This window comes from Melampsora larici-populina (genome assembly GCF_000204055.1).
Source record: "Melampsora larici-populina 98AG31 unplaced genomic scaffold MELLAscaffold_14, whole genome shotgun sequence".
NCBI lineage: Eukaryota > Fungi > Basidiomycota > Pucciniomycetes > Pucciniales > Melampsoraceae > Melampsora > Melampsora laricis-populina.
The window spans coordinates 1,436,275-1,448,590 of record NW_006768778.1 but is presented as its reverse complement, the minus strand read 5'-3'; the positions used below and the strand labels follow the sequence as shown (position 1 = coordinate 1,448,590).

Here is a 12,316-nt window from a genome sequence, read left to right as displayed (position 1 = left end):
GCTGCCCATTTACGGCCATACATTCGTGCTTCAGGTCTCAGGTATTGAACCGCTGACTGAAGCCATTTGTCAGTCATTCGATTCCATGGAAGTGCGCGTGAAGTCATCCATAGACATAACATCTGGTTGAATATAAGATTGTCAAACTTGACCTTTGGTCCAATGGTGACAAAAGAAGATAATGAGCCCTTGTTGTTCGGGTCGTTGGCTTTGGCTGCTTCCAATTCGGCGACTGAAGGTGGCACTAGCAGACCTGCAGCACGAGCTCGGAGACGTCCCGGACAACCAGTCTTTGAGCGACCTGCAGCTGTGTTTCCGTCCCGATGCACTAGTAAGTTGCTGGTGAGGTTTCTCAGACTAACTCGAACAGGAGTGGGCTTGTTGGGGTTGTTGCTGCACCACGAACAGGGGTACGTAAGGGGTGCCTTCGTCATGTCCTATATCAGGACAGAAGATACAAATAATGATAAATGAACAAACAAAGTGTTAGCAGATTATGAAGGTGGAAACCAAAGTGTAATGGGAATAGAATAGCTTACGTCTCCTTTTAGATGATACGGTTCACCATAATAACCTTGAATTTCGGCGTTTTTGCCTGGATCACCTTGTCGACCTCTCGGCCGGACTTTACCATTCTCTTCCTCAGAATCTTCGCGTAGAGTTTTTTGTGTAACAAAGGCTGAACCGGTGCCTGTAGTGGGTGATTGACTACCGGACTGGTGATGAAGGAAGTAAGTGAGATATATGGACAAAGACAAAACAAGATGATCGGCTAAAGACAAAACAAGATGATCGCAGAGGAAGGCTTTACATACCTGATGGTATGTCTTTTTCTTCTTCTTCAAAGTCCTTTTCCTCTTTCGCGTCTGTACTGACTTTCCTTTGTTACTAGAATTGTCCAAGAGTACATCCTCATCGTCGTCTTCTGTTGTGACATCAACGACTTCAATAACGGTACTACTACTGGTGCGCTGGGATGGGCGAGGTAAACGATCGACTGAGACACGTCTTCGTGAATCTGGCGATGGCGATATCATCCCGGGGTTGGAGGGCGGCTTGCGCAAGCGTTGTGGTCGGGAAGCTGTCGAAGGTGTCTCATGTGATTGAGAAGAAGGCATGACGAGGAATAGTTTGTATAAGTTGACTTGAAAATGAAAAATAATGGTATCAAAGTAATTCGGATAAAGTAAAGGAAGGGGATTAAAGTGAATTCAATAAATGAAAAATTATAAGATATATTAGTATCAAAGTTGTGCTGAATGGAGGATGACGGAACAGGTTCTTTTGAAGGAAGGTGAGGAGGGTTTAAAAACTTGCAGACAGTCTGACAAGAACATACCTCGACGTTTCATTAGGAACAGGGGGTAGAGCGTTTCTCGAATTCGCTCTTGATAGGCATCCTTTGGAGTCATCTTAGGTGGCTCCTGGTTTGATTGGGCCGTGGTGTTGCCGGATTGGGTGGTGGAAAGGGTTAATGGGGTCAATCGGTTGGGTTGGATTGAGACAGAAGGGGTGTATATAGTTATGAGCCTCCACCAATGCATGAACCGCTGTTCCGCTTGCAGCGCGTCTGCGGGCCAAAGCGCAACGCGCTGTTTACCCAAAGACCGGCAGCGCAGCAGAAACTCAGCGGATAAAAAAAACCCGGGATTGGCTGGCCCTGCAGCGCAACTTACTGACGCTGCGCTGACTGGTCTATGCAACGCAACTATAATAGCTGCGCTTCAGCAGCGCTGCAGGGACCTGCAGCGCTGCTGGTCCATCGTTGGTAGTGGGCTTGGATTGACGATTATGGGGTTATCTTTGGTCCCGACTTCGCTCTCGTCGTCCTCGAAAGGCCTTTTCATCAAATTGTTAATCTGGTCGGCGTCTAGGTTAAAGTAGTCAATGCCCTTAGAGGTGGTTTCAGGACTGTCTTCATTTCCAAAGATAAGACAAGACTTACAGCATCTATATGAGATATCCTCTGCTTGCTCTTGAAAAAGCTTGGTTAACGCTCTCTGTTCTTCAGCGAGTTCTTTTTGATGGCTGGGATCTCCAATTGTTTCATTATATTCATCGACCTTGCGTTTGAGGTCGATTCTTCCGTCGAGGTCTGGACCGTCTAGGCTGAGGGTTGACTCTTTTGAAGCCCTGAACATAGTCCCGTCGGGTCCTTGGAATGGTGTGGTGTCCATTTCGTGACTTGGTTCCGATGGCATGTCCATGAGAAGAAGGCTCTGTTTCCGCCTGTCTCCTCCAGAGTATTGGGGCTTTTTGTAGTTTGGTTTAAAGGATTTTTTTGTGTTAGGGCAATCTCTAGCAAAGTGGGTTTTTCCATGACATTTAAAACACTCGGTATTGGGCTTGGCCTTGTCCATCAGATCTAGGTCCATGGGTCCTGAAGTGTTGGTAACAGGTGGGGGTCTCCCGAAATTGGAGGTTCGATGGTGAGCGTGGTTTCGAGAAAATGAGTGATGGTGGAGTTTCCGTTCGAACTGTTGTTTGTGGTCGGGTGTCTTGAAACCTCGATTGTTGACTTTATTGTTTCTGTCTCGTTCCCTAGCGGCTGCGAAGATTAATTCCATGTCTTCTTTTTCTACAACTTCGGGGCGATTGGCCCATTCTCGGATGTTTGCTGGAAGTTTATCTAAGAAGGCGAACTTCCTATCAAGAAAACTGAACTTTTCTAGGGGGATTTGACAAGACAGTTTTCGGAACCTTAAGATATAATCGTGTATATCGTGCCGGTAATATAGTAATTTGATTTTTTCTCTTATCTCGTCCATAGTTAAGCTGAAATTGTATTTCTGTAAGAATTTAGCTCTAAATTCCTGATAATTAGTGATGGCTCCTCCGATGGAGTTCCTTTCAGTGAGCCAATACATTTTAGATTCTTCATCTAAATAGGCTCCTATCATTTCACCCCACTCGGATTCGGGATAATGATGGATCCTAAAGTTGGATTCTAATTCGAGTATCCATAGCTCTGCATTATCGCCGTACCCTTCAAATTTTCGAGGTTCTCCTCGAAAGGCGTCTGGCTTTTTGCTATAGGTTTGGTTTTGGTTACTTTGTAGATGTTGGATGATGCTCTTAGTGTCGGCGAGTTCTAAAGCCTGTTGTTGGTAGGCTTGTTGATACTGTTCCCGGAGTTCGGAGAGGGCTTGCGCGTGAGCTTGCGCGGTGTTCTGGGAATCTATGTTGGTTTGTTGAATTTGGGCTCGTAAGAGTCGGATATCTTCGGCCGGGACTTGGATGAATCCATTTTGTTCGTCCATTTTGTATTCTAGAATTTTTTTTTCTGTGTTATTTCAAGAATGATGCGGTTATTATTAACCTTTCTTTTCGTGAGGCTTGATCAGGGCCTGAAATGAGGATATACGTACGGTTATAAAGATTAAAATCTTTCTTGTTGGTAATTTTTCTTTTTCTGTTGATGGAAGGTGGTACCCAAAGGCACGACGGTACCACCTATTTCCACGGTACGCGCATATGCCTCTACAGGGGAGAATCAGGTGATTATCTCTATATCGAGAGAACCTGTACAATGGCGCTACATTCAGGGTCTCAGTGTGAAAAGATTTTCACACTTCCCCTCCCATTGCGCCAATTACTTCTCCCCCTAGATATCTCACATTTCTCAACGCATCGCTCATTTGGCTATCTTAGTTTTACAGCTTCAAGAGCTGAAAATTTCCCACAAAATTTTTTTTTTCTTTGATAGCCCATTCCCACTTGAAGTCTACGTCACAACACGAATCAGTAACAGAATTAGATGTCTGCCCAACGTGAAATTGACCAATTTGACGCCCAAGTGAAGCGAAGCAGCGACAGACTGAGAAATGGATCCGCCTCCCCTCCTGAGGCGCAGACACAAGACGGGACTTTGGACAACACGTCAACCACACACCAAGCCAACCCGGAAGGCGACAATCCGACTAGCCAAGGGACATCATCAGCTACTCAAGGAAGGAAGAGAGGTCAAGGCGGGAAGAAAGGCCAAGGTGCGAACAAGAACACACCTCCAACTGGCACAACGACTCGAAGCGGTGCAGCTGCACAAGAAACCCCCGAAGGCGGGCCCCAGTCCAAGGAAGGCACAACTCAACCCTCGGAGAACCAGCCACCAAGCAACAGAGACGCGAGCTCTAACAACACGGACAAGCAACCGGAAGCGGAGCGCCGTGACAGACAGGACACATCCTCCCACGAGCAATCAGAGAGCGTCGAACTAGGCTCAAGACAAAGACACGAGTCTAATCTCGACCCGAGCCTTACCGGAGGATCACGTCGAAGCGACCTGTCGAGCCTGATCTCACCCGAGATAGTAAATGGTAATGCGGCCAGAGAGAAGTCCTGTAAGCCCTGCCCACATCCACTGAAGTGATGCCGCTTTGAGCGATGAACCCAATCAAAACCATTCCCACCATTGAGTGATGCCTCGAAAGAGAGAATCGAAACGAAGGGAAGGAACTGACACGAGCATGACATTTGACCCCTATCAGCCAACGTGGTATCCAACGAAAACGTCGGCAGGCTCTCAGCGGGCAAAACACAAGGAATCCTGAACCGGATTGACGAAATGTCGCCAGAAGCAATCAGATCCTGGCTTGAGTCCAAAGGCCTCAAGATTTCGCCGGCAGCAGAAGGACAGAGCACCCAACCGCCTGTGCAAGACCAGCACCCAACAGTAATGCCGAACCCTACCGCAAACACCTTGCCCATCAATCCAGCCTTGTTCCCAACTAACGGAGAGCAACAGAGCGAGCCAGCGAGAAAGAAACGCACCGCACCAGTGGTACGAGTCGACCTAACAGCCGATGACCCAGAGACCACATCTGAGAAAGCGGGTGCAATCAAATTCTCTAACGAGGGAATTGAATCCCATGGTCTAGTTGCTCTGTCAAAGTAATTTTCCGCGAAGATGGTGGCTCTGGACGCGTACATCCCCCTGTCAGTGTTCAATACACAATGGCTGCGACAAGATTTATTGCAACAGTCAATCAGGAAGCGTTCAGTGAAGGAGAAGTTGGAAGATACGTACATCGGTCTAACAGTCCCTCTAGAGTGGAAGATGACCTTCGGCGAGTGGGTAGTAGCTTTTTACTTGTTCATATCCTATCTTGAGCATTATAAATGGAAGGAGCTGGCAGCGAAGTTCAAGACTCACAAAGAAAACGTTTTCGCCATTAAACGTGAAAACTCCAACTGGCCAGTCGCGTTCCGGTATGACTTGGCAGTGAGAACCGCGGTGATGACCTTTCGACTTTCAGACGGCTCAGTTGCAAATCCTTCGATCCGGGACGGCCGTTTAGAAAGAGAAGCCATACGTGAAACCGAACGCCTGAAAGACTTCCAGCCAGCATTCAAAGAGATTAACCCGTACGCAGACGGGGAAGTTAAAGCAACTATTGATCCAATCTCAGGAGTTGACTCTAGAAACCAGACCAGTAACGGAACCTCGTTCAATAAGCCAACCCACCGCTCCCAAAGTTTCTCACACCAGAACTCATTTACAACCTTACCCGTGTACGAAGGACCCGGAGGCTCAGCACCGGCAGCCTGGGAAGATAAACGACCGGACTCCCGCTCGAGTCGATTCAGAGGTCGCCGAGGGAGCTGGCATGGAAACCAACCCGGTAGAGAGCGGTCCCCCCAGCGTAGAAGACTGAACGGGGGAAACGAGCATTGGCGCAGAGACGTTGGAAGGGATGATAGGCGGCCTGATGAGAGAGACAACGCTGTAGCCGGTGGAAAGGCAGAGTAAGCAATCAACTTAAAGAGTTTCGGATTTGTTCCCTGCTGCAAGAATTTGGGGTAGAGATACCTGCTTCTACGGGGAGTCTCGCCGCCAAAGATCCTTTCCCCTGAGTAAATTCGCCGAATTGTGTCCTGAGCCAGATATCGTGACATGTACGATGGCTCGGGCAGTTTGCTTAAAATATGTGCAATGAAATTAGTACCTGCTTGAAGACCAATCTGACGTGATTTGCCTTGTAACCGGTGTATTGCGTCTTCGTAAGTCACAATACACATAGAAACATTCAGGTAGAACCAATTAGTGAGGAGGAGGACGATAGTCATCCAATGAGCGAAGACGAAGCAAGAGAGAGACCGACCTATACGTCCCAGTTTGGTAAGAAAGGCATCAAGGTGGACCTCAGCCTGATCAAACCTTACCGAAACTCAGGGAAGGACTACGACAATAGGTGGCCAAGCGAAGTTGTTTCCTGCGGCATGAAGATTGAGGAGTGGAGAGCACTGGCAAGAGAGTGCGGCCTGATGGAGGAAGCCGAAGCGGTAATTGAAGGATTGTTGAAAGGCTTCCACCAAGGTATACCTGACCATACCTTGGGACATAGAAGATGGTTCACCCCACCCAACCATCAAACAGCGTCAATAACGGCCGAAAAGATCAAAAACACATTAGCAAAAGAGCACCGAGAAGGACGGATTTTCGGCCTGTTTACGCACAAAGAAGTGTTCCAGAAAATCGGCTTCTTTCGGTCAAGTCCCATGGGTAGTGTCATTAATGGGGACGGTTCATTCAGGGTCATAAATGATATGTCTTTTCCCCAAAACTCATCGATCCTCCCATCAGTGAATAGCTTCGTTGATAAGAAAGATTTCCGCACTCGATGGGACGATTTCAAAGTCCTAGCAAGATTCTTTCGAGAGAAAAGAGGAAGATATCTGTTAGCTATATTCGACTGGGAAAAAGCATACCGACAAATACCTGTTCTAATCTCACAGTGGAGGTACCTGATGATAATGGATCTCGAAGGCCGCTTGTGGCTAGATACTAGGGTCCAGTTTGGCGGAGTCGCTGGTTGTGGAGTGTTTGGACGACCAGCAGATCTATGGAGAATGATTGTAGAGAAAGTGTTCAAGTTAGCGGGTGCTTTCCGCTGGGTAGACGACAATCTCCTTATAAAAGAGATAGACAACCGTACGACGATAGATGATGTGGTAACGCTCAGCACATCAATGGGTGTTTCTTCTAGCAAAGATAAAGTTCATGAATTCCAAGACGAACAACGTTACATCGGCTTTATCTGGAATGCGGCGGAGCGGATGGTGCGTCTCCCCGTAGAGAAACTAGACCAAAGGAAAGCAGAGATCGATCAATTTCTAGAAGGTGGGACGTTCACGTTCAAGGAGACAGAGAAATTCATCGGACGGTTAGTACACACCACGTATATAGTTCCTAACTTAAACTGTTACCTGTCGAGCCTTTACAGGTGGAAAAAGGAGTGGATGGTCGCATCAGCCAAACGACCAATCCCAGAAGATGTGAGAGTGGATTTGTTGGAATGGCAACGTACGCTACGAGTTTTCGAGACGAGGAGATTCATCCCGGAAATTGAAGTGTCCGAAGTTGGTTGGGTAGGAGACGCCGCCTCTTCCTTCGGTATCGGCGTCCTAGTAGGCTCGAAATGGGCTCAATTCAAGTTGAAGAAAGGTTGGAAGAACCATTTAAAGGTGTCAGACCGAGGCGGGATAGCCTGGGCAGAGACCGCCGCCATTCGTTTAGGGATCCTGATGTTGAATGAACTACAAGTCGTGAAAGGGAAACGGTTCAAGGTGTTAACTGACAATACGACGTCTGAATGCGTGGTGCTAAAACACAGGTCGAGAGATCAAGCCGTGAACGAGGAGTGGAAACAAATACAAGACCTCCTAGTCAGACTCCATTGTGACATTGTCGCAGAAAGGGTGAAGTCGGCAGACAATGAGGCAGACGAATTGTCAAGGAATAAGGGGGAGTTAATGCCGATGGAGGAAACGGTGGTGATCGAGATCCCGATCGATCTAGTCCCTGTATTAGAACAGACGTTCCAGAATAGAGTGAAGAAATGAATAAATTGTGTTAGCACGTAGTGTAGCCTAGCGGAGACTAGCAACCCCACATTGTGGAAAGCTTGAGAAGTTGACTACAAAAGCCCGATCGAGAAACCGATCAGTTCCGGTGAGGAAGAGAGGTTACGTAGCACGTGTGAAGCCCCACTTGCCTAGAGGTAGCACCAATAGAAACGCACTCCTCCACCCAAAAATTGCCTCTCCAGACGTTCGACGCACTTCTTCACCCAAAATTCCCTCTCCAGACATTCACAACTAAGGAGATGAGCAATTCGTACCGAGAATTTGTTAAAGGCCCCGGCGAAGCCTCCGAAGATGCCGTAAAGTCCTATATCCTATACGGCAGTTGGTCACAACCCACATTAAAACATTACAATGCGGGAGTAACGAAGCTCGTAACCTTTGCGAACACATACGGGATCCCACGTTCGGCACTGCTCCCCCTAGATCCCGAAGTCTTATATCAATTTATCCTATGGGCAGGCCCGAAACTGCCAGACGACGTTAGCAAAGGTCATACCTCAATAAAGTCAACAACTATCCAAACGTACCTTTCAGGAGTGAAAGCGTGGCACCTTTACCACGGTCTTGACTACCCACACCATGCCACCCCACGAGTCGAACTACTCCTAACAACTGCAAAGAAGCTCGACCTAAAACAACGAGTAAAAATTCCCAAGAACCCGATCCTAGTTAGACACCTGTTCAACCTTCACGAACACCTTACAGGGCAGTCTCTGGAATTTCAAGCGGCGTACACAGTGGCCCTGGTAGCCTTCTGGGGCATGGCCCGGCTAGGAGAGCTGTTGAAACACCCGAAATCGTCTAATCAGGTGAAGGTGCGCGACGTGATATGGGATCCGAAAGGCGAATACGTTACGATTCGCATTCGGGAAGCGAAGACGGCGACGGTCGGAGAAGTCCAAGAGATCCATTTAAGGCGCCAAGACTCCATCCTAGACCCAGTAGGGGCGGTCCACCGACTAATCGCATGTACCAATGCTAATGAAGACGATGCCCTATTCTCGTACCCAGCAAAGAACCAACGAAAGGTCCTGTCCAAGGCACGAGGTCAAGCTATATTCTCGACGGTCTGGAACGCAACGACAAACTCTAAACTCACCGGACACTCCTTCAGGGTCGGCGGTGCTTCGCTGCGTTGGAATTTAGGCTGTGATATACTGGACATCGTTAAGATCGGTAGATGGCGCTCCAAAGCATATAAACTATACCTCAGAGAGTATAAAGAAGAAGAGTTAAACGATACGATTCATCTCCTCAAGTCGCTGAGGGCCTCGTAGAAGCCACATGTAGAAATTGACTTACTTTCTGTAATCAAGACTCTGGTTCCGAAACAAGAAGTGAGATGACGTCGTTTAGAACCCATGACACATGGAAGGAGCACCAAGACCAATCCAGATGGCCGTACTTTGAGATAAAGACGGGGTGCCCTGGAGGGACGACCCGGACCACGAGACCTTGAGGTCCGTAGGTGGTTTGCCTAGCCCACCGTCCAGAGCTTCCCACCTACGTGACCCGGTTGTCCTGCACCCCCTCAGCCGTCCCGGCGGAGGGGCACCCCCAAGAAACCTAAAAAACTTTCACATAGAGAGTCTTAGGTTTGCACAGGACACAACATAAGATCTCATATGAAATGCATACACGTGATAAATACACACTATCACCCCCCCCCTAAGATGCCAATATGAAGTAATGAGTGGATACCTTAAAAGGTGGTAAGTTATTTTCTTGGGTTTGTTAGTTTTGTTTGTTGTGTTTGGTCCTTGAGTCTAACTAAAAAAAAAAAGAAAGGTCGGTGAATTGGTTTTGAATGACTAGCTAGGAAATTCGGTTCTAACTCACGACTGTTTTTTGGATATTAAAATGTGAACGGTAGTGCTGGGGTTGGTGTCGAGATCGATTTGGGAAGTTGTTTTGGTAAGCACTGTGGATGTAGGTGAAGTCACAAGTTAATAGGCGGGTTTCTTTTGATTTATCGAAAGGGTGTTAGAGAAAAGGGAAAAGGATTACTAACAAATAATTATTTGTTATTGTCAATAGGGATTCTGTTCGGCGAATGTATTGAGAAGCTGCTTGGGGGGATCTATTCCACAAGCAAGGGATGGACGTCTTATATAGGCGTCCATCTCTGCTAAGTACAAATAAGGAAGTAGTTTAGAGATACAACGTGATGATGTCAGGGACATCGAGATAAAGTGAGGATGGCCGGATCCGTTCGTACTTGGATCCGGTCGACAACATTGATAGACAAATCCGGGGGATTTGTCAACAAAAAGAAATGTGAGTACATTTTTAGAAAAGCACACAAAGTGAAAAGAAAAAGCACTCTTAGAAAAAGCGCTGAGAAAGAAACGGGTAACAAAGAGAACAAAGGGATTCAGGGTATCACACTAGCCAGGAGTACGTTTGACGGATAGGAGTCTTTGGAGTATCTAAATAACAAAATATTACAATTGACTGGCATGAGTTGAGTATTTCAATGAGTCGGGTATCTTCTGGGATGTATTTTCCTAGCAGTTCCTCCTTTTTGTATATTCCTTCAGATAGCCGCTTTGAAAAGCATGTCAAGCTTTTCTTCCTTTTTGTAAAGTTCATGTGCAATCCTCCTTCTGATTTGTTGACTTTTGATTGGTTGCTTTTAAAAGCGGGGCAAGCTTTTCTTTCTTTTTCTCAAGCTTACACATTGTCCGGTTTTCATCCTCACAATTGCTTTTAACACCTTGATATACGGTTTTTTTGTTCTTTTTTCTCATTTCCACTCATTCTTTGTTTCTCGATCTAGGCGTCAATTTTACTTTCTTTCTTGGCTTCTCATTTATTGTCGGCCGCTTTGAGAATATGTATTGTCCGGTCTCCCCCCTCACAATTGCTTTTCCAAGTTTGCTTTTCATTCTTTTGGCACTCGTGAATGCCGCATACGCACATATTTAACCTAGCGTGTGCGTTTACCGTTGGCGGTTCAACGTTTCGCATTTGGTGGTGCACCTACATTTGATGAACTTATTTGAACACCATTCACTTCATCCAACCAACAACCAATTGAGTCGAATACAAACGATTGTGGAGCCTCAACAAATGATGAAAGTTCAGATACAATTATCCCGGATGCTGACACTACTCATGAAACTACGATTCACGATCAAACTTTGAATGAGGAGTATAAGATATTTGAGAGTCAGCTTTTATCTCGCAACAAAACCTCCTATGAGAGTAGATGGTCCCAAGGTATGAGTGTCAATCAGCTTCATTTGTACAAAGATAGTCTTAGTCAAAAACCAATGAAATGTGTATTGCGTTCTCTAGATGTAAGCTGTTTATATTCTGAATTGACACAAATTGATCGATCAATCAAGAATCCAAACCTTTCAAAAATCAAAGAAAGTTTTTCTGAATCAATAGTATATAATCCACCGAAATGGCATTTTGAAGCAAGAAATTGTACAAAATTGAATCGACTAAATGATTATCATCACCAAAACAAAAATCACTTATGATTTGATTTTCCATTTGAATGAAATTAATCCTATCAGAATCATTCCATTGAAAAAATCAAGAAGAGGTCAATCTATTGCTACTTTGGCTGAATTTGATGGTATTGATGATACTGGTTCTACTCTTAAAATCACTTTATGGGATGAAGCTGCAACTGGACTTTCAACTGTTTGTAAAAGTGTTTGTAAAAGTGGTAATATTATCTTTTTATCTTGTAAGAACTTTTTTCACTCACTTTAAAATAAACTTCTGTGTCAAAATTTACTAATCAAATTCTATCACTTTATTCGCGTATTTCACTTTCTACTTTTCGTGATCAACTTCAAGGGAATACTACTGATAGTACAATAGAACAGATTTGTTATAGGTTGAAACCTATTGAACCAACAGATCTCTCTTTTTGTTATGATCTTAGATTAGATTTTGATCCTACTACACGTTGTGTTGATGAATTAGTCAAATGGGCGCGTAATTTATTTGAATATCATCAATTTTGAATCTAGTGAAATTTTGATCGAAGATTGTGATTATATTTCCCTCGATTTACATATCATCAATATTCTTGGTGAAAGGACGAGAAAGATGAAGAACAACAATGCCTTGAGGTGTAACTGGTTTGTATTATATTTAAAGAATGTGAGCTTAGATTTCAGTTGATCCGCTGAATAGCATGGTGAAAAGCAAACTTAACTAAGTCCCACTCTGGACCTACCACCAGTTGGTGGTTAGGAAGGGTTTCTTCCTGTAAAATGGGAAGAAACATGGTACAAATTAAAACATGTCTTAGGACACTATTCCCCTGTTGTGCGCATGCGCGCACAGTCTCTAGTAGATGAAAGTTATAAGAAATTGACGCTGATTTAAAATCTGTTCAAAACAAGGTGCCTAAAAAGTTATTCTTTGGGAATCCTTTTTTAAAGCGGGTATTTCAAAAAGATAGATGTTATTCTAGTTGTGGATG

General features: G+C 45.4%; 3 protein-coding genes across 3 annotated transcripts; 2 read left to right on the top strand and 1 right to left on the bottom strand.

The window, feature by feature from the left end:
• Window positions 1-547: 547 nt before the first annotated feature.
• MELLADRAFT_105718 (uncharacterized protein) lies at window positions 548-1,412 on the bottom strand (the record flags this gene model as incomplete). Its single annotated transcript, XM_007408942.1, has 3 exons — window positions 548-716; window positions 877-1,144; window positions 1,340-1,412. 3 exons carry the CDS (start codon window positions 1,410-1,412, stop codon window positions 548-550), a joined length of 510 nt encoding a protein of 169 aa, XP_007409004.1.
• A 2,345-nt stretch (window positions 1,413-3,757) lies between these two features.
• On the top strand, window positions 3,758-4,369 carry MELLADRAFT_62485 (uncharacterized protein; the record flags this gene model as incomplete). Its single annotated transcript, XM_007408984.1, has 1 exon — window positions 3,758-4,369. The coding sequence occupies one exon, from the start codon at window positions 3,758-3,760 to the stop codon at window positions 4,367-4,369; it is 612 nt and encodes a 203-aa protein (XP_007409046.1).
• A 6,953-nt stretch (window positions 4,370-11,322) lies between these two features.
• Window positions 11,323-11,852, top strand: MELLADRAFT_105716 (uncharacterized protein; the record flags this gene model as incomplete). The annotated part of the gene is made up of 2 exons (XM_007408985.1): window positions 11,323-11,569; window positions 11,683-11,852. 2 exons carry the CDS (start codon window positions 11,323-11,325, stop codon window positions 11,850-11,852), a joined length of 417 nt encoding a protein of 138 aa, XP_007409047.1.
• Window positions 11,853-12,316: the final 464 nt, after the last annotated feature.